The following is a 25,496-nucleotide window of genomic DNA, read 5'->3' as shown; positions in this document are numbered from 1 at the left end:
CAGCATTTAATGCAACTGCTTTGGAGTAATGAGTTTTTGTTGACTTCTAGACTAACCAGTGGAACTGAGGAGAAACTGATGCCAAGATTTTTCTTCACATCACTACCATTTCAGTCAGATCTTTATCCCAGATGAAGGTTTATGCATTTCTGTATTCCTAAGCCTAACACAGAACTTTGCAGATAATGTTTGTTGAATCAGTGTGTAAGAGCAGGTAGGGCTTTTGTATAATTTGAATTGAATTTTTTTGAAAAGTCATTATCTTTAATAGGCCAAGCACATTCCTTGAAAATGTATTAATTTTCTCTACCTTTAAAGTTGGAACCCCCTACTCAAGAAATGTTTCATCTGTAGGTTTTTTTTTTTTTTTTTTTTTTTTTGGTATTAAAGATTAAATCTGAAGCTAGTCCTTTTTTGAATTTTTTGTTTAATACAGGGTCTCAATTAGTTGCTCAGTGGCACAGCACCTATACCAGTACCCAGAAATAAATAAATAAATTGCTCAGGCTGGACTTTTGATCCTCCTACCTTATACTCCCAGAATGCTGGGATTACAGGTGAATGCTATCCTGTCCGACTGGAAATTGAAAACATTGGAGTTTTTTTTTTTTTTTTTTTTTTTTTGTCTTTTTCCTTTTTATCGGTACCGGGGATCGAACTCACGACTGCCTGCTTGCAAGGCAGACGCTTATGCCGCTGAGCTAAATCCCCAGCCCAAACATTGGAGTTTTAATATTTGAGTGTCTAGGGGCCTCTTTAGAAAATCATTAAGATTAGATGTCAATTAACCTTTTTATTCAAATATTCATTGTAAGTTTGTTAATCTCATGAGGCTCTAAGCATGTAAAGTCTAGGGTAGAGAATTTTTATAAGGATGGAGGGCTACTTGTGTCAGGTACAGAAAATTAAATTTGGTTTACTGAGTATCAGATACAGATTTTTTTTTTTTTTTTTTTTTTTTTTTTTTTTTTTTTTTGGTACCGGGGATCGAACTCATGACCTCATGCTTGGCAGGTGAGCACTTACGCTGCTGAGCTAAATCCCCAGCCCCCGCAAAAAAAATTTTAAAAAATCAGTCTAAAGCCAGTTGTGGTGGCACACTCATGTGATCCCACTACTTAAGGTTGAGGCAGGAAGATCCTTCCAAGTTTGAGACCAGCCTGCGCTACAAAGTGAGCCCAAAGCCAGCTTGAACTGCATAACAAGACCCTATCTCAAACCACCCCCACCCCCAAAAGAATTCAGTCCAGATGACTTGAAGTTGCAGCTAAATTTAAGAATCACTGCTGAGGACATTTGATGCTATAAGTGGGAAATGCAGGAGCTGGGGATATAGCTCAGCAGCACAGTTCCGACTTGGCAAGTGCTAGGACTTGAGTTCAATTCCTAGTACCAAAAAAAAAAAAAAAATGTAAAATGCAGACTAGTGATCCTGATTTTATTTGAGAGCTTGTAAGAAATATACCAGACTGTATTTCACAGTATTCTACTCTCAAACTGTAGAGTATACTTTCTTTGCTTACTTTTACTTGGCCCGAACTCACTTTGCAGAGTCTTATTTCTTTTCCTGGCTTTAATAAATGTAAAACTTTGCTACATTACAAAAAAAAAAAAATGCTACCACTCCCTTGTTTTTTAAAAAAGTTAATTTTGTTTGTACACTCTTGACATACATAATGATCATATCCATCATAGAGAATTTATATCTGGGCATAATAATTCTTTTTTTCCTTACTACCCACTCTTTCCTTCAATCCTTCTTCCCCTCTCCATTTACAAAACTTTATTCATATTCTTTTCCTTTATTTTTTACCCCTCTTCCCTTTCTTCCTTTCTCTTTTCCCCCTTTCTTGTTCCCCTTTCCATTTTAACATTTTTTTCCCTACTCAATATCTGTATTCCTTTTCAGTTCTTACTTACCCTTTGGGTTTCTCACGTAAGAGAGTACAGTATTTAAGCATATATGTCCAATTTATTTTACTTAAAATTACATTCTAGGTACATCAATTTACCTAAAAATGTCTCAAGTTTATCCCCCCCCCCCCCCCGCATGATGCAGGCTCTCCCCATGTGTTCCACGCCGGTCTTGAACTCACTGTGTACCCCCTGCTGGCTGTAAACACTGTGATCCTCCTGCCTTAGCTTCCTGAGTGCTCAGATTACAGACATGTACCACCATGTCTCCCAAATTTATTCTTCTTTATGGCAGAATGGTGCTCTGTGGTATATAAAAACCACAGTTTCAGACAAGTGTGGTGGTACACAACTATAAGGAGATTGAGGCAAGTGAATTGATGCGAGTCCCTGGCTAGTCTAAATATGGTGAGACCTTGTATCAGAAAAACTTCATATTTTCTTTATCCATTCATCCTGTGATGGCCATAGAAGCTGTTTCTAAGATTTAGCTATTACAGATTATGCTGTTATAAACATGGGTGTGCATATAACACTGTGGTGTAATGCTTTTAAGTCTGGGGAAGATACCTACAATGGGAATAGCTGACTCAAATGGGACCTCTATTTTTAGTGTTTTGAGGAATCTATGTGTTTTTTTAGGCATGGTCTCACTCTGTAACCCACACTGGCTTTGAACTCACTATGTAGCCCAAACTGGCCTTGAAATTGTGGCAATCCCCTTGTCTCAGCCTCCCAAGTGCTGGTCATTTGTTGATTCTTTATATTTCCTGTGCAATAAAATTTTGTTCATAAAGTTTTTGCCTACACATATATCTTCAAGAGTTTTATGTATCCTATCATACAGCAGATTAAGTGTTTTAGTTTTAATTTTAGATCTTTGATCCATTTCAATTTTAGCTTTATGCATGGTGAGAGATACAGGTCTAACTTTAATCTTTGGTATATGGAAAGCCAGTTTTTCTAGCACCATTTATTAAAGAGGCTCTTTTTTCCAGTGAAGGTGTTTGGTGTTTTTCTCAAAGATAGAGGTAGCTGTATATGTTTGGAGTTGTTTGTTTGTTTGTTTGTTTGTTTGTTTTGAAGCAGGATCTCACTATGTAGTGCAGGCTGGCCTTGAATTCACTTAGGTAGCCCAGGCTTCAACTCACTACAATTCCAGCTCAGCTTCCCAATTGCTCCATATGGTGTGCCACCATATGGAGTTGTTTCTGAATGTTTAATCTGCTCCATTGATCCGGAAGTCTGTTTTTGGGTCAGTGCCATGATGTTTTTGTCATGGTACTGTAGCTCTGTAGTATAATTTCAAGTTGAGGATTGTGATGACCCCTGCCTTGCCTTTGTTGCCTAGAATTATTTTTTCTATTCTAGATCTCTTCTGGTTCCAGAGGAATTTTAGGGTAGTTTTATCTAGTTCTTTGTGGTATGCTATTGATATTTTGGTACCAGAGCTCAAACTTAGCACCTTGTGCTTGCCAGGCAGGTGTTTATGCCACTGAGCTAAATCCTCAATCTCCATCTTCAGAATTCTGTAGTTTTCAATATAAAGGTTTTTTATTTCATTCAATTGATTTTTTAATTAGATCCCTTTCTAAGTTATTTCATTTTTCTCAGTGCTATTGTGAAAGGTGCTGTTTCCCTAATTTCTTTCTCAGTGAGTTTGTATACCTGAATGCTTTTAACTTTTGAATGTTGACTTTGTATCCTGCTGTACTACTGAATTTTGTTAATGAATCTTTTGATCACCCCTAAACCGTTATAATCAGGATAAACTTTTTTTGTCTTTTTTCCTTTTTATCGGTACCGGGGATCGAACTGCTTGCTTGCAAGGCAGGCGCTTATGCCACTGAGCTAAATCCCCAGCCTCAGGATAAACATTTTAATAAAGTTCCCAAGTAAGTGATTTATTTGCACATTGACGTTTGAGGAGTAGTTCATTAAGCTAGTGATGACACTGGAGTTCATTTTTTACTTGGAGAGTTTAAGAAGACTGACTGCAGCTGCACTGTGTCGATGGGCCCAGGGTAAAATAAATCAGTAGTGCTTTAAAAAAAAAAAAAAAAGTCTGATACTTGGATTCTACCCTCGTGAAACATTGCAGCCCTGGGTTTTAGTACTTTTAAGACATTCAGAAGTCCATCTAAGGATGAGAAGCATTTCACTCTGCAACTATGTAGCGCTATTTTTATTATCCTTGAAATTTAAGAACTCTTAAAGTTTCTTCAAAGCAGGTCAGCAACAATCTTTCTTTTTTTAATTAAGTGAACCTTAAGTAATTTTTTCTGGGAGTTTTGCCCCAGGACCTAATGCAAAAACAGTATTGACTTACTTTTTTTTTTTTTTCATAGGCTCAGACTGTCCAAGTTGCTGAAGTTGAACCACAGTCACAGCCACAGCCTTCTCCAGAACTTCTGCTTCCAAATTCTTTGAAACCAGAAGAAGGGCTTGAAGTATGGAAAAACTGGGCCCAGACCAAGAATGCTGAACTGGAGAAGGATGCTCAGAACAGATTGGCGCCCATTGGGAGTGAGTGTTGGGTGGGAGTGGTAAATGAAATGGGTCCACAATGTCAGTAACAAGAGGACAGAATAAGAAGAAGCTGATAGCCCTTGACTCTAGGCCTACAGAACATTGTCTGAAATGCTAAGCTACATCATGACTAGCAACAAGCAAACCAGACCCTGAGACAGGGAGCAGGAAGTGTGCATTTATGTCAACAGAGGTTTCTAGAATTCAGCTAGCCCCTCAATAGGCAGAGTAACTTCTGGGAGGAAATAGAGATTAGTGAGTATACTCAAGGACCTTCTTTGGCATTAGGCTTATAAACTTGCTTATATTGTACAAAGTGGATTCTGATTTTTTTCTTCTTTTCATTTCTTGGTCCTAATGATAATTTCTGAGATTCTGTGTGTGAAATAGGAAGGATTATGAGAAGTAAACTGGTGGTAAAATAGCAAATGTGATTAGTTAATGTAGTGAGGGAGTTCTGATTATAAACATAAGCAGTCATTCTTAGCCCAGCACTGCTCTGAACTGTATGTACTCTGGTTTTAGGAATATCAGCCTATAAATAGGCAACTGTTGCCAGGTTCCCTAATCACCTTTGGGAATTGTGTCACAGGGCGCCAACTGCTGCGATTCCAAGAAGATCTTATCTCCTCTGCTGTGGCTGAGTTGAATTATGGGCTGTGTCTAATGACACGGGAAGCTCGAAATGGAGAAGGTGAACCCTATGACCCTGATGTGCTCTACTATATTTTCCTGTGTATTCAAAAGGTAGGAAGCAGATTATCACAGGAATGTATGTGAGCTGTGTTCCCATTGGGTGTTGCTGATTAGTCAACTTAGTTAAAGGACATGGTAAAATAAAATTCTCTGTGAGTTATATAATGAAGTTTAGAGTAAACATTTTGTTTTGAATTGCAAAGATCTTCATGTTCATTTTATTTTATTTATTTATTTTTGTCTTTTTTCTTTTTATCGATACCAGAGATTGAACTCATGACTGCCTGCTTGCAAGGCAGGCGCTTATGCCACTGAGCTAAATCCCCAGCCCCTTCATGTTCATTTTAGAAAATAGTAGGCAATCATTATCCATAATCCTAACCTTTGGAGAAACTTCTGTTAAATGTTTGGTATTTAATTTTTTCACTCAAAAAAGTATTCATTTCTTTTGTGAAGTAAGCATAGGGTGTTATAAACAGACTTGTAATCCAGAAGACTGGGAGGCTAAGACAGGAAAATTGCAAGTTTAAGCCCAATCAGAGCAATTTACTAACTCAGTGTGACCTAGTCTCCAAAAATGAAAATGGGCTAGATGTGGAGGAGCATCTAGCATAATATAATCTCAGCACTCTGGGAGGTGGAGGCAGGAGAATTGCTACACATTTGAGGCCATCCTGGGCTACTTAGTTATAGGACAGCCTCAACTACATAATGATAGCTTGTCTCAAGAAAAGGGGCAAAGAGGCTGGGGCTATAACTCAGTGGGAAGGCCTGAGTTCAATTCACAATACTGGAGGAGGGGAAAAGTAATTTATACAAAAAGGTATGGGGGCTGGGGATTTAGCTCAGCAGCTCAAGTGTCTGCCTTGCAAGCAGGCAGTCGTGAGTTCGATCCCTGGTACCGATAAAAATGAAAAAGACAAAAAAAAAAAAAAAAGTAACAAAAAGGTATGGCTAGATATAGTGGCTCATGGCCTATAGTCTCAGCACTTGGGAGGTTGAGGCAGGAGGATCACCACAAGTTCCAGGTAAGCCTAGACTATATAGTAAGATCAAGGCCACCCTGAGCTACATAGCAAGACCCTGTGTCAAACAAAACAAAATGCCACCAAAAAATATCTGATGCTAGCATACAGCTTTTCTTTTCATTGTGCCCTGTATTAACACAAAACAAACAGAAAAATATAGTTACGTTTTAGACTCTCTAAGGTAAAAATCATAATGTAGGAACATGTAGACTAACAGTTTTGGGGAACAGAGGTAAATTTCTTGGTATTTTGGCCTTTGAAAAGCATCCCACAGTATGACTGCAGAGAGCTTGTTGATTGGGAATCTTCTTTTTTTTTTTTTTGAGACAGGATTTGCTATGCAGTTCAGGCTGACCTCAAACTCAACAGCAGTCCTGTTGCTTCAGCCTTTTGAGTGCTGAGATTACTGTCCTGTGCCACGCATTCACTTTTTGCCTGGTCAGAGAAAAGTCTGCCTCCTAGTTTATTCCTCTTTCTTTCTGATCCTTACCCAGGTGCATGTGTACAACCTTACATATTCTGTCATCCTCCAGTGTTTCCTTAGTCAGAGAAGACAGAATCCTCCCTATTTACTGACAAGGAAACCAAGCCCAAAAGTTAGAAGATATCCAGGTGTTGTTAACTTGCGCAGTACCTCATAAAGGACTGGCCCTTAAGTCTACTCACCATTTTTTGTTACCAGAAGACAATGCCTTGCTTGAGTGAAATATAATCACTAAAAATATCGCTGGGGGGCTAGGGATATAATACAGTGGTATTTTCTCTAGCATTGCTTGCCTCTGTTTCTCAGATCTGCAAAAATAAGTTATGTCAGCCAGGCATGGTAGCTCATGCCTGTAATACTAGCACTCGGGAGGCTGAAGCAGGAGGATCTCTGCGAGTGAGACCAGCCTAGGTTACGAAGTGAGCTCAAGGCCAGTCTGAATTGCATAGAGAAATCCTGTCTCAAGTCTAGGTACAAACAGGCATTGTGGTGTGATGTACACTACTAATTCAGCACTTTGAGAGGCTGAGACAAGGGGCATGTTCAGGTTAAGCCTCAGAGGGGCCAGGGATTTAGCTCAGTGGCATAAGTGTCTGCCTGGCAATTGTGCAGTAGTGAGTTTCATCCCTGATACCACCATAGATAGATAGATAGCTAAGATAAATAAAAGATAAGCCCCAGCAACTTGGTGAGGCCTTGTATCCAGAAAGGGCTGATGAGATAGCTCAGTGCAGAGTTTCAGTGCCTGAACTGCACAGCAAAACCCTGTCCTAAAAAAAATGTTGGGAGCCAGTGGAAACCAAAACAAAACATCAAGCATGGCAATGTGTAGTGCACAGTTGTAATCTCAGCTGCTTTAGAGCCTGATGGATTGTGAATTAGAGACTAGCCTGGACTCTATAAGGACAACTTGGGGTTGTAGCTCACTAATAGGTTTGCATAGAATGTCTGAGGCCCTGAGTTTGATACCCAGCACCACAAAATGAAAAAAAAAAAAAAAATGTAAAATTAATAGTTAGTGGGCTGAGGATTTAGCTCAGTGCCATAAGTGACTGCCTGGCAAGTATGAGATTGAGAGTTTGCTCCCCAGCACCATAAAAAAAAGAAAGAAAGAAAATAGCTGGGCATGGTGGTACATGCTTATAATTCCAGCACTTGGGAGGCTGAGGCAGGAGGATTGTGTGATTTTGAGACCAGCATAAGCTATAGAGTGAGTTCAAGGTCAGCCTGAACTGCATATTGAGACCCTGTCTCAAAAAAACAAAGTAAAATTAATAGCTGGGAAATGGTGACACAGGCTCTAATCCCGGCATGCTGAGGGTCAGACACAGGAAGATTGCAAAGTCAAGCAATTTAGTGAGACTTTGTCTCAAATAACAGAAATTTAAAGTGAGTGGCTGGGGAGGTAGCTCAGTATAGAGGCCCTGTGCACAGTCCCCAGTACCAAAAAAATAAGTGAACTGGCTATTGTAGTGCATGCCTGTAATCCTATCACTTGAGAGGCTGAGGCAAGAGAATAGGGAGTTGAAGGATGGTCTGAAGTGTGTATCAAAACCCTATATCAAAAAAAAAACAACGAATGAATAAAAGGAAAAAGGAATTGGGATGTAGCTAGCATTCCCTGGCTTCAGTCTCCAGTACTGGGGGTCAGGAGTGACAAACAAAATCTGCCTCACTGTTATGGATCAGTTCACATACTATGAAGGGCACGATGGAAATTTCACAGGCTAGGTAGTTTTGAATTGGTGGCATCCTTTGATCCTTCATTGAGAGGGAGAATTAGTAGGAAGAGGTGCTGGCACTGGCAGAAAAGTACCTAAAACCTTTGCTAAATACTAATCACTTTGGTTGATTTTTTGTTTTCTTTTAGTATCTTTTTGAAAATGGAAGGGTAGATGACATTTTCTCTGATCTTTACTATGTTCGATTCACGGAGTGGCTACATGAAGTTTTGAAGGATGTTCAACCCCGGGTCACTCCACTTGGTAAGAATTTCCTTTGTCTTTGGATTTCTTTTCCATTTAGCTTTTCAAAAGATGGGCAACTTCTGTGGCTGGCTGCGTTTGTGGTGTACAGGCAAAAGGGTTAAAAATCCCAGCAGGTGTTGTCCTCTATGCCACTGTCCTTACCAGAGGCTCCTGTTGGTCCTGGTATGGGAAGGATACGAGTATACAGAACTAGTTGGGGAGTTACTATGTGTTGTTGTTGTTTTTCTTGTTTTTCCCATTAAAATGTGAAACATAGGCACAAGAGTTTATCCAGCTGCTGGAGAGACTGAGGTAGATGATCACTTGAGTTGTGAAATTTAAGGCCAGCCTAGGTATCAGAGCAACACCACATCTCAAAAGAAAAAAAAAATAGAATCATTACACTTACTGAGCTGGATGTGGTGTTATCCTTCAGTAATCATAGTACTTGGGAGACTGAGGCAGGAGTTGAGGCCAGGCTTGAGCTACAAAGTGAAATCAAGGCTAGCCTGAACTGCAAAGTGAAACCCTGTCTCAAAAGAACAAACCAGACCAAACCAAAAAAAAGAATTATGAGCCAGGCCATAAATGGTACCTCATACCTATAGATTCAGTACTGAAGAGGCTGAGGCAAGATCACTGTTGGTTCAGGGTAAGCCTGTGCTAACTAGTGAGTTCAAAGCCAGCCTGAACTACATAATGAAATCCTGTCTTTAAAAGTCAGCCACAAGAAACAAAACAATATTTCATTTGTACAGTAACATAATTTTTCTTTAGTCACAAGCAGTCTCTTTTTGTTAGAACATAAACTTTTCAGTAGAAGATCTGATTTAGAACTAATTTTTGTTTGTAGTAGACTTTTTCCCCTGAGATACTTAGGATTAAACCCAGAACCTTGCACATGTTAGCAGGTACTTTGCCATTGAAATCCCTCCCTAGTCTGAGTGTTAATTTTTTTAGAGCAGCTTTAGATGTCCAGAAAAATTGAGAAGTACAGATAATTTTGTATGCTCCTTTGCATAAGCACTCTCACATAGTTTCCCCTGTCATTAAAATGTTACTTGAATTTACTGGGCATGGTGACCCACACCTGTATCTCAGCACTTGGGTGAACAAGACAGGTAGATTGCTGCAAGTTGGTGATGAGCCTAAACTACATAGCTTTTGTCTAGAAAAATAAAGGCTGTATTACTTTAACGTGACACAGTGTTACCTAAAGTAATTTTCTTTATAACTCACTGTGCTGTATATTCTGTGCCTTGTGATAAATGTATGCAGACATATACTCAGGATTGTTCTATCAGTACAAAATGTGTTGAGTCAAAAATTGTCTTTTCTCCAAATTTTGATCCCTACTTTCCTTAGTCATCTGAGCTCTTGGTACCCACAGATCTTTCTCCTGTTTCCATAGTTTTGCCATTTTTAGAATATCTCATACATATATATATATATATATATATGTATCATATAAATATGCATCATATAAATATGGATTTGGTTTTTGAGAAGTCTTGCTGTATAGTTCAGGCTGGTCTGTAATTCACTAGGCAGCCTAGGTTGGTCTCAGGGTGATCATCCTGCCTTAGTCTCTTGAGTGCTGAGAGTATGGGTGTGTACCACCGTGCTCAGCTATAATGTCCTATATTTGGATAATTTAGTATGTAACCTTTTCAGATTGGTTTCTTTTACTTCGCAACATGCATTTAATGCCTCTGTTTGTCTTTTCTTGGCTTAATAGGTCATTTCTCCTCTTCTTCCTCCTGTTCCTTCTTCCTTTTTTTTTTTTTTTTTTTTTTTTTTTTTTTTTTTTTTTTGCATTTTATGGATGTTCCAGTTTGTTTATCAGTTCCATTGAACAACATTGTAACTTGGCTGCTTCTAAGTTTTGGTAATTGTGAATAAAGATGTTATAGTCTTAGCACTGTAGTCCTTGGGAGAATGAGGCAGTCAACGCCAGCCTGAGTTACACAAAAAACAGTAACAAAACAGTAAAAAAACAAAAAAAAAAAAAAACAGGTTAACAAAAAACAATATGGATGTGCAAAGTTCAATGTTTCAGTCTTTTTTTTTTTTTTTTTTTTGTACCAGGGATTTTTTTGTTTTTGTTTTCATTTTTGGTACCAGGGATTGAACTCAGGACTTCATGCTTGCAAGGCAGGCACTTATGCCACTGAGCTAAATTCCCTCAGTCTTTTTATTATGGAAATTTTAAGCATATGTAAAAAAGCACAGGATAAATTAATAAACCACCAGATACCCATTGTCCATGACAATATTTATTTCATGTGTACTACTGTGTTGTTCCCTCCTCTTGTATTAATTTGAAGGACATTCAAGGCACTTTACCTATTTTCATGTATGCTTTGGTATATCCCAGTGCCATTATACTTTTTTAAAAAAAACTCAAAATAATTCATGTCACCAGAATCTATCCTTGTTCAGATTTCTGACTGTCACGTGTATTTCATTATTTGAGTTCATCTGAGTCAGGGCCATAGTAAGTCCATATATTTAAATTGGTTATGACTTGTAACAGTTTATGCCTATCAGTTCTTCCCCTGCCCCTGCATTGCTCTTGGCTTCTCTTCTCCTTTCCTATCTCTGCCATTCTGTTTTGTTTTGTTTTGTCTTTTTGAGACAGGATCTTACTATGCTGTTCAGGCTGGCCTTGAGCTCACTTTGTAGCCCAGGCTGGTCTCGAATTTGCAATGATCTTCCTGCCCCAGCTTCCCAAATGCTGGAATTATAGGTGTGCGCTACCACACCCAGCTCTTGTTTTGATTTTTTTTTTTTTAATCTTTTTCCTTTTTATCTGTACAGGGGATCGAACTCATGACTGCCTGCTTGCAAGGCAGGCGCTTATGCCGCTGAGCTAAATCCCCAGCCCCCTGTTTTGATTTTTTTGAGACATGGTCTCACTATGTATTGCAAACTGGCCTTGAACTTTTGTAGCCCAAGCTAGCCTGAAACTCATGATACTTCTCATGCCTCAGTCTTTCACTAATGCTGGGATTACAGGCATGGGCCAACATGCCTGCCTTTTTCTTTATACTTTATTCATACAATAACCTAGCTCCTTTTCTTCTTTCCTGTTTTGTTTGTTTGTTTCAATGTAATTTTTTGAGACGTGAGTATCACTGTAGTTCAGGCTGGTCTTGAACTCACTAGTTAGCACAGACTAACCTCAAACTCATGGCCGTCCTCCTACCTTGGCCTCTCAAATGCTGAGATTATAGGTGTGTGTCATCAAATCCAGCTTCTTTTTTAGTATATGTTTTCTATGTATAATGAATACATTTGTCATAGTAAATTGGTACATACAGTTTTTGCGCTTTTTTTTTTTTTTTTTTTTTTGTCTTTTTCTTTTTTATCGGTACCGGGGATCGAAATCACGACTGCCTGCTTACACAGGCGCTTATGCCGCTGAGCTAAATCCCCAGCCCCAATTTTTGCACTTTTTTTGTGCCGGGAATCAAACTCATGACCTCATGCTTGCCAGGCAGACACTTATACCACTGAAGTAAATCTCTGGCCCTTGCTTTGCTTTTTTGTTTCGTTGTTTTTTTTTGAGACAGGGTCTTGCTATGTAGTACGGCTGGACAGGAACTTACTATGTAGCTTGGGTTGTCCTTGAACTCATGACAATCCTTCTGCCTCAGCCTCTAGATTGTTAGAGTTACAGGTGTGCGCCACCATACCCAGTTAGGGTTGTTTTAAGAATCATTGTTAACTCTGGCCGGGGCTTTAGCTCAGCGGCATAAGCGCCTGCCTGGCAAGTATGAAGTCGTGAGTTTGATCCCCAGTACAAAAAAAAAAAAAAAAAAGAATCATTGTTAACTCAGTTTAAACATTTGATCATTTGATGATTTGATATGATTCAGTCCTGTGCCTTTGGAGGATCTTGTCCCATCCACTTGCCATAGCAGTACTATGTTCCTTCTAGGCTATGTCCTGCCCAGCCATGTGACTGAGGAGATGCTATGGGAGTGCAAGCAGCTTGGGGCACACTCCCCCTCGACCCTACTGACCACCCTCATGTTCTTTAATACCAAGTAAGTGTTCCAGAAGCATCTAACAAGAGTAGAAAGCCCAGCTTCACTTGGCTGCATTGTGTGTGACTGGTGAGGCAAACCCTTACCATCCATCTTGGTGTGGCTTTTCCACTGGAGACTGTGCTTGGGTGCAGACCTGTCCAGGTCTGGGGAGCATGGGAAGCATTATGGGTGATGAGTAAGCTGTGTTATTCTCCTGGCACCCCTCCCTCTGCCTTACTTTCACTTGTGGTCCAGGTATTTCCTGTTGAAGACAGTGGACCAGCACATGAAACTGGCCTTCTCTAAGGTCTTGCGACAAACAAAGAAGAACCCCTCTAATCCCAAGGATAAAAGCACGAGTATCCGGTACCTGAAGGCCCTTGGAATACATCAGACTGGCCAGAAAGGTAAGGGAAGGAAGCAGGGATGGCAACAATAGATTCTAGTTGTCCTGCTTTGCTATTGTCCCACTCTGCTGTTGTCCTGCTCCAAGTAGTATTGATTATGAAGATTGGAATTCTCCACTCTTCTTTCTCTCTGGCCAACAAGTTCAAACATTTTTCACAGAAGCAGAGAAACCGTGGAGAGAAGATAGCCTCTCTCCTTCCTAGTCACTGCCTAGCCCTCAACCCTTCCATCCTCCGGCCCAACATTCCCTAGAGGGGGTGGTTGTATGCCTGTGGTTCCATAGCTGTACCTGAGCTAAGATGGTGCCAGGTCTGTGATGGTGGCGGTGGGTATTTTATAGTTACAGATGACATGTATGCAGAGCAAACAGAAAATCCAGAGAATCCATTGAGGTGTCCCATCAAGCTCTACGATTTCTACCTCTTCAAATGGTGAGGAAGCTTTATCCACTGGCTCTGTGTGTGTGTCTATGTATGTGTGTACATTTGTGTATAGATTTTAAGAGAGACGCATTCTCTAGTCCCAACAGTAAAATTACTCCAAAAAAGTAAATATAAAAGCAGCTTTGTGGCTTTCACTAAGTATGTGATATGCCTAGCACTGTGACATCATAGTAGTCCCTGACAGTCACTTTTCATCTTTTCATAGGGAAGGTAGGAATACACATAGATGCACATCACATAGTGAACATTGCTTTGCAGCATCCTGGTCCTGGCTATTTCTTATTGCCATTTTTCACATGTGCAGGGAACTTTTTTCCTTGGCTTTCTCTTATTCCTAAAATTTGGCATGCAATCTTCACAGCAATATCAGGATCTTTCTTGGTTGCAGATCTCACTCTGTCACTTATATTAAAGCCTTCAGTGGTTTTGCATAACGTTTACATGGCTAAGAAAGCTGCTGGTGTATGCCCACCCCACCTCACCCCACCCCATCCCCGCTCATGTGCTAGCTTGGGTTCTCTAGCCCTGCTAGCTCCTTCATACTCAAGGCCATCATGCTGTCTCCTTTTTTTTTTTTTTTTTGGTCTTTTTCGTTTTTATCGGTACCAGGGATTGAGCTCACAACTGCCTGCTTATAAGGCAGGCGCTTATGCGGCTGAGCTAAACCCCCAGCCCCGCTGTCTCCTTTCTATAGAAACAACTTTTCCAAGGAAGCATCTCTCAGTTCATGGCTTGTTCCCTGTGGCTTAACCACTCTTACCATTTTGGGTGTATTTGTATAACTTTAATTCTATCTTCTCCTGAGGTAGGAGCCACTGTTTGCTCTTTCTTTTTCTTTTGAGACTGGGTCTCTCTATGCAGTTCAGGCTGGCCTTGAGCTCACTTTGTAGGCCAGGCTGGTCTCGAACTCACAATGATCCTCCTGCCTCAGCCTCCCGAGTGCTGAGATTACAGGCATGAGCCACCACACCCGCTCACTCTTGTTCATTTAACAGTCACACCTAGTGCAGACCTGGCAGCGTAACCCTTCAATAAATCTGAAAGGAAAGAGTATGCCAAGTACTTGAGACAGAGTAAGAGCACCATGAGTCAGGATGTGAGCCCATTCAGGGGCCTTACATTTGTGACAATATTACTGGGTGTATCAAACAATGTGAACAAATCACTTGAAGACAGTAGTAGGGAGTGGAATGGAGATGTCTTCTGGTAGTTAAGCCCAGGGCTACCCAGGGTATGTGAATCACATCTGGCTTGTGTGAAGGCAGGTCAAAAGAAGGCAGACTGTCACTGGTGTTGACGGTAGGTCCTAGAGGTGTGTGTTAACTACATGGAGTTGAGTAGCTGTGCTGGGAGGGTTGGAGTTACAGTGGTTTTCCTCAAGCTTTGACTGATAAATATTCTTCAGTCCCCAGAGTGTGAAAGGCCGGAATGACACCTTTTACCTGACACCTGAGCCAGTAGTGGCCCCCAACAGCCCAATCTGGTACTCAGTCCAGCCTATCAGCCGAGAGCAGATGGGACAAATGCTGACCCGGATCTTGGTGATACGAGAAATTCAGGAGACCATTGCAGTGGCCAGCGCAAGCACCATGCACTGAGATGCCGCAGCCATGGTACAAGAGAAACCAGCCAGGAAGAACCAGACAAGTTTCACACTAAAAAAGAGGCCTCTTTTTTTTTTTTTTTTTTTTTTTCTTTCTTCTTCTTCTTTTTTTTTTTTTTTTAATATTGGTGTAGTTATGAAGCCTTTCAGGCTACTTCTGTTTCAAATGTAAAAGAAATGTTTGCCCCCTTTGCATTTCATAGAACTTACAGCAAACTCCTTGGCCCATGGTGGGCTTGAGGTTTTGTGAAAGCCAGATACCTAGAAAGTTACTGTTTTTTTTATCCCGGGCCTGAGGAACCGGCTTGGACTGATACACGAAATGTGGACCCTTCCCTTCCTCAAGATGGAACTAATGATGGACCGACCTCCAGGGAGTCTCCCTAGCTGGCTTCCACTCTGGACTGGTACACATCACTGACCACAGAGGAACCATGTTTTTCTTCAATTTCAGACATAAACCTATTGTCTAATGGAAGAAAAGTGAGGGGAAATTCAATTATGATTTATTAAAGACAATTTCTCTTACACCCTCCTTTATGACAAGTGACATTTTAGATGTTAAAGTAAAAACTTTACCATACATTTTTTTTTTTTTTTTTTTTTTTTTTGGCCTAATATTGAGGCCTTAAACCTTAGGCTCCAGTGCCTGATGGAATTCTTGTAACATACACTTGTGTATCATATAAAGATACCACTCTGTTTCTCTTATGTATTCCTACTCTAGTTGTTTATTAAGAATGACAAGCACGTCTTTTCAACATGCTAGTGAACACTGCGTCTTTATTTGGGGAGAAGTCTGGCTGGGCACCAGAAACAGTGTGAACGCGGCAGTCCTGGGGGCATGGCAGGCGGGGCAGGAAACACCGATGGCTAGAGCCATTTAACGCTGGGCGCATGCGCGCTGTCCGCCACGCCCCCCACCTATGCCGTACTTACGCTAGTCGTTCCGTCCTGCGTTCTGACGTCATCAGGGCGCGCGAAGCCGTGACGGAATTATATTGGCGACTTCCAGACCGCAAAGGCCTCTACGGCGTGGTACTCCTGACCACGCGGTTGTGTTCCGTGTTGGCCATGGCCGACTACCTGATTAGCGGGGGCACATCCTACGTGCCAGATGACGGGCTCACGGCACAGCAGCTCTTCAACTGCGGGGACGGCCTCACCTACAAGTGCGGGCCGGGGTGGAGGGTCACCTGGGCGAGGCGTGGGGCGGCACCCCGGGAGAGGAGGCCAGATAGGAGCTTTAGCCGGGCCCTCTTCGGCCTGGGTAGGGGGTTAAGATTCGGGAATTCCTCATTTCTCCGGGGTTGATTTTAACAGATTTGGTGTGGCGGTTAGGGGGGGCCATTTCGCAGTACTCGGGATTTCTAGCTTGAGGCTCATTTCTCTAGATACGTGAAATTGTCAGACCGCGAGAAGCACTGATGACAGTTCAGTGGCGGCAAAGGTCCCATCTCCTTTCCTGTCTCTGCTGTGTCCTCTGCCTTGCCTGTGACACATGGGCTCAGTTAGTGCCATTCTATGCTCAGAGGCCTACAGGATAGAGGTGGGAGTTTGAGAGTGCCAGAAACCTGAGTCTCCTACTTCCAATTTATTCCCCTCTGCCGCAGCGATTTTCTCATTCTTCCTGGGTACATCGACTTCACTGCAGACCAAGTGGTGAGTATGATCAGAAATTGGGTTCTGAACATCAGGGTTGACTAAGATGCTATAGTTGCCTGTTCTCTGCATTTTCTCACCAGATTGGACCTGGGGTAGAGTCTGGAATATTTCTGGCTGACATGCCAATAATAGCCCTTTTTAGGGGAAACTGGTACCACTCTGAAGGGTAAGGGGTAATTTCCTGTGCTAGTGGTCCTTTGTCTCTCTAGGATCTGACTTCTGCTCTGACCAAAAAGATCACACTCAAGACTCCACTGGTTTCTTCCCCCATGGATACAGTCACAGAAGCAGGAATGGCCATTGCAATGGCGGTGAGCCCCATTGGGTTTGGGAGGAGAAGACAGGCAGTGTCTCTCTTAAAGACATGCAAGCACACCTCTCTTTATCTTTTGTCTTCTGTTTTGTTCATCTTGTAGCTCACAGGAGGTATTGGTTTCATCCACCACAACTGTACACCTGAATTCCAGGCCAATGAAGTTCGGAAAGTGAAGGTCAGAAGGGCATGGATCATGGCCAGAACCTCCAGGGAATTGCATTGAGGTGGAGTGGGGTGAGAGGTGGGGAGTTGTTCTATTAGAGTCATTTCTCCATACTGTGGCTTCAGTTACTGAGAAGGGCCTGAAATCCTGGTTCTTAAACTAGGGAGAGCACACACTGCACAGTGCCTCCAGCTCACCCATGTTGGTCAGAGCAGTTGATCCTGTAGTTCTGCCACTGAGTTGTTTTAGGCACAACCCTGTGCTTTAGACCAAAAATTTGAAAATGGTTCAAAGGTACAAGGCACTTTATCACTATCCCTTCCAGAAATACGAGCAGGGTTTCATCACGGACCCTGTGGTTCTCAGTCCCAAGGATCGTGTGCGGGATGTTTTTGAGGCCAAGGCTCGGCACGGCTTCTGTGGCATTCCCATCACAGATACAGGCCGGATGGGGAGCCGCTTGGTGGGCATCATCTCCTCGAGGGATATCGATTTTCTCAAGGAGGAGGAGCATGACCGGTTTCTGGAAGAGGTAGGTAGCATTGATAGAACATAGGTAAGCACTAGGCTACCCAGGTAGAAGAAAGATGGCTTCTACTATCCATCGGACATCTTTTGGGACCTCTTCTGTGCAGAAACAATGAATGGCCAGCCATGTTATTCACTGCTTTACAGGGTTTGTGCCTTCTCTTTCTCTTGGAAGGGCTTGCTAGTATTCATGTTTTGTTGTTTGCTATCACCAAGGCAGGGCAGTGCCCATGTGCTGTCAGCCCTCGTGTCCTGGTGCCTTTATTGCTCATGTGTGGTCTGGATTCAAATGGATGAATTTAGTGGTTCTGGAGCCCCCCTAAGTTAGAGCATTGATCTTTGACTGGCCCTCCTTTGTGACTCTCCTTCCTAGATCATGACAAAGAGGGAAGACTTGGTGGTAGCACCTGCAGGCATCACATTAAAGGAAGCAAATGAAATTTTGCAGCGTAGCAAGAAGGGTGAGTCCTAAAGGTGGGAAAGTGTCTAGAACTAAATGCTCATGGTCTTGATTCATGCCCTGCCCTGCCTTTAGGAAAGTTGCCTATTGTAAATGAAGATGATGAGCTGGTGGCCATCATTGCCCGGACAGACCTGAAGAAGAACCGGGATTACCCACTGGCCTCCAAAGATGCCAAGAAGCAGCTACTGTGCGGGGCAGCCATTGGCACTCATGAGGATGACAAATACAGGCTAGACTTGCTGGCCCAGTCTGGTGTGGATGTAGTGGTTTTGGTGAGCTACTCTCTAAACAAGATGGGACAGTATGGGAAATTGCTGTTATCACAGGCTAATTGGAACCTCCTTTCTGTCTCAGGACTCTTCCCAGGGCAACTCCATTTTCCAGATCAATATGATCAAGTATATCAAAGAAAAATACCCCAATCTCCAAGTCATTGGAGGAAATGGTAAGACTGGGACACTGGTGCCTGTGGTTCAGTATGGGAGGAACCAGGCTCCCACCTAGACCTTTACACATCTTTCCTTTTTCTGTCACTGTAGTGGTCACCGCAGCTCAGGCCAAGAACCTCATCGATGCAGGTGTGGATGCCCTTCGGGTGGGCATGGGAAGTGGCTCCATCTGCATCACTCAGGAAGGTGAGACTATGTACTAGTAGGGCCCAGAGAGTGGCTTCAGATCCAGTGTGCCCTGGGGTCTAGCACTTTTATGGGAACTACACTTGAGTTTTCCAAGATGTGCAACTGTTGAGCCAAACAGGCCTCTTGGATGGGGTGATATGGCTGGAAGCAAGACAAGTTCTTGTCATCCCTCACATGCTACTTCCCTGCCTAGCCTGGCCTCCTTGCTCCTGCTCTGCGCCTTCTCTAAACTCTGGTCTGTTTGTTTTATTTAGTGGCTCCCAAGATCCCTCCAGACATAAAGTCCCACAGCCCCAAATGCCCTTCTACTGTCACGGGCTGCTATAGTAAGTCCGGCCCGGCCCAGTTGCCCACTGCCCGGCTGCTTGGTTGACTGTAGCTGTAGCTCTCAGGGTTTGTGGTGCTGATGGGTGGGCAGGGCAAACAGATGCACAGACCATGACTGGGGCTGCTTGTGATCACAGCTCCCTCTTCCTAGGTTGCTCAGAGCAGGACCTAGGCTTCCCCACATCTTAGGAGATAGGCACGGCGCAAGGACCTACTCTGGAGCCTGCTTTCCCTTCCATATAACTATGACCCTGATCTTGCCTGAGCTGCCCACTATGCAAGGGAGAAGGGTTGTATATGACTCAGTGCTCTGGGAACTAACTGCACAGAGACTCTGTCCCATCTTGCTACTAGCTGGGACTGCATGTGCCTGAGGCTGCCTAGGGCCCTGCACACACGCATGTGCATATACAGGGATGAGGCCAGCACAGCTGTTGGTATAGTTTGCAGCAGATGGGGCAACAGCTGTCCAGATAACTCATCAGTCAGGCTGTCATCCTGGTGCAGATGTAGCCAAGAGCTCCTGGATACTGAGACTGGCCTGGTGCTTGTCCCTGCTAACCCTGTTTCTGCTGTCTGTCAACAGTGTTGGCCTGTGGCAGGCCCCAAGCAACAGCAGTATATAAAGTATCAGAGTATGCACGTCGGTTTGGCGTTCCTGTCATTGCGGATGGAGGAATTCAAAATGTGGGTCATATTGCCAAAGCTTTGGCCCTGGGGGCCTCCACAGGTGAGGGCCAGCACCCTAGAGAATAGTGGGATTCCTTCCCTGTACTGTTCAGCCTTTCCCCAAGCACTTTTTTTGGTTCACAGTTATGATGGGCTCCCTACTGGCTGCCACCACTGAAGCCCCTGGTGAATACTTCTTCTCTGATGGGATCCGGCTGAAGAAATACCGTGGCATGGGTTCTCTTGATGCCATGGACAAGCATCTTAGCAGCCAGAATCGCTATTTCAGGTGAGACAGGAAGACCAACTGCCTCACCTTTACCCTGGTCTGCCAAAGTCTCATCATTGTGACCTTGCCCATTGTTTGCTTCTTCCCACAGTGAAGCTGACAAAATCAAAGTTGCCCAGGGAGTGTCGGGAGCTGTGCAGGACAAGGGGTCCATCCACAAGTTTGTCCCTTACTTGATTGCTGGCATCCAGCACTCATGCCAGGATATTGGTGCCAAGAGCTTGACCCAAGTCCGGTGAGCTGGGGTAGCTGGGACAGAGGACAGGCTGTTTTAAGGTCAGCTGCTGGCTACCTACAACTGTTTGTTGCTCCTCTTCAGAGCCATGATGTACTCTGGGGAACTGAAGTTTGAGAAGAGAACATCCTCAGCCCAGGTGGAAGGCGGTGTCCACAGCCTTCACTCGTAAGTACTCCTGGGTGGGAGCTTCTGCTGTGCCTTGCCTTCCTCCTGCTTTAAACTCATTATTTGGTCTCTGCCTACAGGTATGAAAAACGACTTTTCTGAAAAGGAATGCATCATACCTCTTTGGTTTTTCAATAAAAGTTTGGAAAATAAAAGGGGTGCCTGATCTTTGAAGTTAGTAGACATGCAGGGCCCTGCAGATGCCCCCTTGCAGACAATACCTGGTATACTGAGTCATATACAACCCTTCTCCCTTGCATAGTGGGCAGCTCAGGCAAGATCAGGGTCATAGTTATATGGAAGGGAAAGCAGGCTCCAGAGTAGGTCCTTGCGCCGTGCCTATCTCCTAAGATGTGGGGAAGCCTAGGTCCTGCTCTGAGCAACCTAGGAAGAGGGAGTTAGTTTACCAGGGTATTCTTGATCTTAAAAAAGGGTGTCTGGGGGCTGGGGATTTAGCTCAGCAGCATAAGCGCCTGCCTTGTAAGCAGGCAGTTGTGAGTTCGATTCCTGGTACCGATAAAAACCAAAAAGACCAAAAAAAAAAAAAAAGAAAAAAGAAAAGGGTGTCTGTTCTTCGAACCTAGGAGGTACTTCGGGTTCAGTTCTTTCTTGGCTGGGAACAAGGAGTGATTTGCTGGACTCTCAATGGAACTGGGATCTGCCCTGCCTCCTAACCCTAAGATGTACTTAGAAGCTCAAGGGGAAAGCACCTGGAGTCCCTTCAAATCTGCATATGAGCAAGCAGACCTGGAACTATGATTTGCTTTCTTATTCCACACAACCCCTAAAAAGCCCACTGACCCAACAGCCTGTGGCTAGCAACACACTGATACAAAGATAAGTATATAAATTATTACCCTAGCAAGCATGACAATAGAATGCCAATGGGGGTGAAGTTATTCGGCAGTGGGAGTGCCAGCACTCTGCCAGTGCTCTCCTAGGCCTCGGATAGGTCCTTGGCTGTTCACTTTGCAGCTTGGGTGTGATGAGTCAGTGAAATCTCTCCAGGTGGGGGGATGAGAGCAGCTCCTGTCACTCGGCCTTCATGACACAGGAAGTTGAAGGTGGCACAGGCATTGGGCTGCAAAGGAAAGGCTAGCATTAGCCTGTTCACCGGGTGGCCTGAACTTCGTGAAGTGTATGCAAGTTCTAGGACTAACCGTGTCCTGCACTTCCACAGCTATGTCTCGCTGCCTCATGGCTTGCAACACCAGGGAATGTAGCCTCTCAGTCCTGTTTCCAGTGCCCACCACAATGATCTCTGGGGAAGGGAAGAGTGGGTCATCTTACAGTATGGGCATGTGGAAGTCGGGTCTTCGGCCTCAGCCTAGCCCTCAGCCTACCTATCCTGGGCTCCAGCATCCAGAAGAGGGAAAAGCTCTCCTCGGTGATGTCCTGGTGGGATCCCACCTGAATAGGGAGGGGTGATTTAATAAGACAAATGCAGGAGAACTTTCTCCCCAGCTCCACTGCAAGACCACCGAGAAGCCAGGTCTAAGGGCACGAGTAGGGGGAGCTGGGCGGGCTCACATTCCACTGCAGCACGGAGTGCGGGAGGAGTGCGCACGGCCCCAGCACGCGGTTTCCATTGACTGTGAAGCCCCGGCTGCTGTAGCTGTCGATGTACATGGCGTGCGGGAGCTCGCGTCGCAACAGAGAGATGCGCGTCCGCTGGTATAGCTCGTCGTCTGCCGGCGAGAGCCGGTGCCAACGCCTCGGAGTCCTGCAGGGCGAAGGGCAGGTCAGGGCGCGGGGCGGGCCGGGCGGGCTGGAGGATGCGGACCCAGCTTACCATAGCAGCTCGGTGCGCGGACAGCGTGGCACGAATCGCATCCCGGACAAGTAGCGGAGGGTAACGGAGGCGGCCATGGTTGTCTGAGTGCGGCAAGGCGGCCGCAGGCCTTCAAGGGCGACACGGCTTCGGGCCGGGCATCCGACAGCGCCCCCAGCGTCTGGGAGGACACCGCACAGGGTTACCGGTCGTCAACAGGGCTGTTTATTACGGCCTGGTCTTTAATCGCGTACCGGGGCGGGGAGTGGGGAAAAGTTCCGGGTCTCAGCAGAACGCGTCCTCGGCGGGGATCGGATGTCAGCACCTGCCGCCCGCCCCGCCCCTGTCCCGAGGGAGCGGGGACACCTGGCAGGTGAGCTGCCCTCTGGTACTGCCCGCGCCACAGTCTCAAACTAGCTCGGGCTCCCAGCCAGGACACTGGCTCCTGGGGCCTGGGGCGGGACGGCCGTGCACCTGGCTCCCCCTGCACACCTGTCCGAGTGCAGCACCAACTCCAGGATCTTAATCACAGGCTTTGGGCATCGAATGCCGTGGGCGGAGCGGGCACCTAAGGTTTCCCCACCAACTCTCAGAACTACCACGCTCTCCAACCGTCACTCGCGCGACCGTTGGCCGCGGCGCCGCGCGCGGCGGGGGGGCGTGGCCGCGCGTGGATTGGCTTCTCGTGAGCAAGAGGGGGCGTGGCCAGTTGGTTTGGCCTTAAAATGGCTTCAAGTCTGCGGACTCTGGAGCCAGTGGAAGGGTGATCTTTAGGGTGGCTTCGGTATTTGCTTGCGACAGATCAAGCCGGAGTGGAGCGGACTCAAACTAGAAAGCACCCGGAGCGCCATCCCGTCCTCGCGCACTCTCAGTCCCCCCCAGCCCTGCTTTGAGCCGAGTCCGGGGCCTACTGGCACAAGAGCCGCTGGCGCCCGGGGTGCGGGCATTTCCGCGCGCTGGCTCTCTGTAGCCCTCGGTGATGCTGTCTTGCTGCCCGGGGTTGGCGCGGGCGGAAGGCGGGTGCCCTCAGGCCTAACAGGGGTCGACCGAGACCCGGCGCTGCCGCGTGGGCTTCTTGCTGCCTCTGGCGTTCCAGCCGCTGGCAGCGCCACAGGACAAAGGGCCTGGGCACGGGTGTTCCGAAGTCCGCGAGAGTGACTTCCTCTCTGGCCCATGGCGTTTCGCTGCCGGCGTATCCTGAGCCCGCCCAGCCGCCGTCACCGCACCAGGGGCACCGGCTGCGTGGGACCGATAGGGCTAATACTGCCTTGCGGAACTAGGATCCGGACTTGGTCTTAGGGGAGCCCCCAACCCCCAGCCTTCGCTCCTATTGTTCTGGGACCCAGGTGAGCGCTTCGTTCTCACCAGACTGTTACACCACCACCTCCAGGCCCACCTCCTGGGAGTGGGATGGACGGTTCCGGTCCGGCCCCGGGGCGGGTGAACTGGGGCATGAGCCCCACCAGCGGCGGGACAGCGGGCAACGGAATCCCAAAAGCAGCTGTTGTCTTGAGAGCATTCCAGCTGCGCTTGGATTTCGTTCCCTGCTCTCCTGCCTGAGCAGCTCTCTGCCCAGATACTACCGGGCCGTTTTGGTCACGACCCTCCAGGTGCGCCCGGACTGGAGGTGGCCGCGTCCATCTCGCGACCTGCTCTGGAGCGCTGACGAGGAAGCCCGGGTCCTCAGGGTAGGGGCGCCCGGCCCCAACTCGCTAAAGATAGCCCTGCACTTCCTGGGGAAAAACCACCCTGCAACCGTCTTGTGGGCCGCAAGCAGCTGAAGTCCAGCGGGGCCCAGTTCTGCTGCCAAGAGTCCCGGCTGTGCACCCGCGGCACCCGCGGCGCAGAAAGTGCTTTGGAATGACACGATCACTCCCGTTGAGTGGGCACCCAAGAAGCCATCGGGAATGTCGTGTCCGCCCAGTGCTCTTTCGGCACCTTCCAGCAGAAGTCCACAGCCCTGGCTGGGAAAGGGCCTTACTAAGTAGAGTCTTCTTAGATTTCCTTCCTCTATGAGTTGCAGGCTTCCACTTACCTGCAGAGATGCAGCTTGGGTTCAGTCTGTTAGGAGGGTGGGTGGGGCTTGTATTCCATCGAAATGGAAATTTTGGAAACCCTCTTGGGACAGAAGAAAGGACTTTCCCACTGGTAGAAGAGCAGGCTCTGCCTACTGAGGTCTGGCCAAATCCTCTCATGATCACTTTGTTTGAACTGGCCCAAACAGGTTTGTTGCCTACATCAAGAAGCCTTTTAGGATTGATCGCTGGTTAAAGTACAGTGCACCAGGATAAAGTAAAAACATAAGTGGCTGGTAATTCTAGCCAAGTGTGGTGTCGAATTGAGATTCATTCCCTGCTCAGGTGGGAGGCTGAGATTCTCCACGTGTTTAAAGCCAGCCTGAATAATAGCCAAACCCTGTCTAAAAAAGTAAATTCTGGAAACCATATGAAGCTTCTACTTCCTTAGGTATGAAAAGAAGATGGACAATTTGATCAAATTGTTGTATTTATTAGAAATAACATGCCAGGTGTGGTGGTGCATGCCTGTAATCCCAGTGCTCCAGAGGCTGAGTGAGGAAGATTGCTGATTGAAGCCAGCCTAGACTACATAAGAAGACCCTATCTCAAAAGAAGACCCTGTATTTCAAACGAGGAAAGAAACCAGAAACTACCAAAGAATATGAGATTTTTATTAAACCCAGAGTCTTTCAGTGAACTACATCACCAGCCTTTAGTCTTTACTTCCCTGTGAGCTACATAGTGGATTCAAGGGCAGCCTAAACTATATTCAGAGACCCTGTCTCAAGCAAAACAAAACAAGTTAATTTGCTCAGGCTGCAGTTAATCTTTTGATCATCCTGTCTCAGCCTCCTAGAATGCTGAGATTACAGGCACTTTCTATAATGCCCTGCTAAAGATAAGATAAATAAAAGTAGTGAAAGAATGTCTGTCTTTAATGTTACTGTCTTTTCTAATGACGATGTATTTGAACCGGATGTGGTGTTGCATACTTGTAATCCCAGCATTCAGGAGACTGAGGCCTTCAGGAGAGGATCACTTGAGTTCAATGCCTGCCTGGGCTACAAAGTGAGTTCAAGGACAGCCTGAATTACACAGATCCTGTCTTGAAAAAAAAGTATTTGAAACCTTTTTTTTTTT

The 25,496-nt window shown here is 45.2% G+C and overlaps 3 protein-coding genes and 1 long non-coding RNA gene across 15 annotated transcripts in view; 3 read left to right on the top strand and 1 right to left on the bottom strand.

The window, feature by feature from the left end:
• Window positions 1-15,869, top strand: part of Qrich1 (glutamine rich 1) — a 38,554-nt gene extending 22,685 nt beyond the window's left edge. For all 9 annotated transcript variants that reach the window (XM_005006629.4, XM_013159780.3, XM_005006631.4 and 6 more), the window contains 7 exons: window positions 4,263-4,440; window positions 5,036-5,190; window positions 8,522-8,636; window positions 12,562-12,670; window positions 12,908-13,059; window positions 13,401-13,491; window positions 14,909-15,869. In XM_005006629.4, the coding sequence (XP_005006686.1) occupies window positions 4,263-4,440; window positions 5,036-5,190; window positions 8,522-8,636; window positions 12,562-12,670; window positions 12,908-13,059; window positions 13,401-13,491; window positions 14,909-15,101 (993 nt within the window). In that variant the 3' untranslated portion in view covers window positions 15,102-15,869. The remainder of the gene's footprint in view (window positions 1-4,262; window positions 4,441-5,035; window positions 5,191-8,521; window positions 8,637-12,561; window positions 12,671-12,907; window positions 13,060-13,400; window positions 13,492-14,908) is intronic.
• Window positions 15,870-16,073: 204 nt separating this feature from the next.
• On the top strand, window positions 16,074-20,722 carry Impdh2 (inosine monophosphate dehydrogenase 2). Of its 2 annotated transcripts, XM_013159782.3 has the most exons (15): window positions 16,074-16,278; window positions 16,720-16,768; window positions 16,981-17,082; window positions 17,188-17,262; window positions 17,576-17,782; window positions 18,152-18,239; window positions 18,314-18,513; window positions 18,596-18,686; window positions 18,781-18,876; window positions 19,134-19,205; window positions 19,793-19,936; window positions 20,020-20,164; window positions 20,256-20,399; window positions 20,484-20,567; window positions 20,648-20,722. In XM_013159782.3, exons 1-15 carry the CDS (start codon window positions 16,181-16,183, stop codon window positions 20,667-20,669), a joined length of 1,617 nt encoding a protein of 538 aa, XP_013015236.1. In that variant the 5' UTR covers window positions 16,074-16,180; the 3' UTR covers window positions 20,670-20,722. The 2 variants fall into 2 exon arrangements, with proteins under 2 accessions (XP_013015236.1, XP_003476707.1); XM_003476659.5 differs by lacking the exon at window positions 19,134-19,205 and having other exon boundaries at window positions 16,075-16,278.
• A 683-nt stretch (window positions 20,723-21,405) lies between these two features.
• Window positions 21,406-25,268, bottom strand: Ndufaf3 (NADH:ubiquinone oxidoreductase complex assembly factor 3). Of its 3 annotated transcripts, none has more exons than XM_013159836.3 (6): window positions 24,374-24,391; window positions 22,360-22,519; window positions 22,098-22,290; window positions 21,911-21,977; window positions 21,728-21,828; window positions 21,406-21,648 (listed from the first exon to the last, which is right to left on the bottom strand). In XM_013159836.3, the coding sequence occupies exons 2-6, from the start codon at window positions 22,434-22,436 to the stop codon at window positions 21,532-21,534; spliced, it is 555 nt and encodes a 184-aa protein (XP_013015290.2). In that variant the 5' UTR covers window positions 22,437-22,519; window positions 24,374-24,391; the 3' UTR covers window positions 21,406-21,531. The 3 variants fall into 3 exon arrangements, with proteins under 3 accessions (XP_013015290.2, XP_003476490.2, XP_063104906.1); XM_003476442.5 differs by lacking the exon at window positions 24,374-24,391 and adding an exon at window positions 22,831-22,999; XM_063248836.1 differs by lacking the exon at window positions 21,728-21,828 and having other exon boundaries at window positions 24,374-25,268.
• LOC111753426 (uncharacterized) lies at window positions 23,155-25,281 on the top strand. The gene is made up of 2 exons (XR_002788215.2): window positions 23,155-23,684; window positions 23,949-25,281. It is a non-coding gene; the product is annotated as an uncharacterized LOC111753426 (long non-coding RNA).
• Window positions 25,282-25,496: the final 215 nt, after the last annotated feature.

The sequence above is a fragment of the Cavia porcellus genome, unplaced genomic scaffold (genome assembly GCF_034190915.1).
Source record: "Cavia porcellus strain 051 isolate PalLab524CR breed Dunkin Hartley unplaced genomic scaffold, mCavPor4.1 scaffold_5, whole genome shotgun sequence".
Classification (NCBI taxonomy): Eukaryota; Metazoa; Chordata; class Mammalia; order Rodentia; family Caviidae; genus Cavia; species Cavia porcellus.
The sequence above is the reverse complement of the archived record's forward strand: the minus strand, read 5'-3'. Positions and strand labels throughout refer to the sequence as shown.

What these genes read in the sequence shown, in the direction of transcription:
- Impdh2 (XM_013159782.3), top strand. Translation starts at nt 16,181, where the DNA reads ATGGCCGACTACCTGATTAGCGGGGGCACATCCTACGTGCCAGATGAC. An exon ending in ACTTCACTGCAGACCAAGTG is followed by an intron (nt 16,769 to 16,980) that starts GTGAGTATGATC and finishes TTGTCTCTCTAG; the next exon opens with GATCTGACTTCTGCTCTGAC. An exon ending in GGCCCTGGGGGCCTCCACAG is followed by an intron (nt 19,937 to 20,019) that starts GTGAGGGCCAGC and finishes TTTGGTTCACAG; the next exon opens with TTATGATGGGCTCCCTACTG.
- Ndufaf3 (XM_063248836.1), bottom strand. Translation starts at nt 24,533, where the DNA reads ATGAGAGGATTTGGCCAGACCTCAGTAGGCAGAGCCTGCTCTTCTACC. An exon ending in ACTCCGTGCTGCAGTGGAAT is followed by an intron (nt 21,978 to 22,097) that starts GTGAGCCCGCCC and finishes CTCCCTATTCAG; the next exon opens with GTGGGATCCCACCAGGACAT. An exon ending in GATGCTGGAGCCCAGGATAG is followed by an intron (nt 21,649 to 21,910) that starts GTAGGCTGAGGG and finishes TTTCCTTTGCAG; the next exon opens with CCCAATGCCTGTGCCACCTT.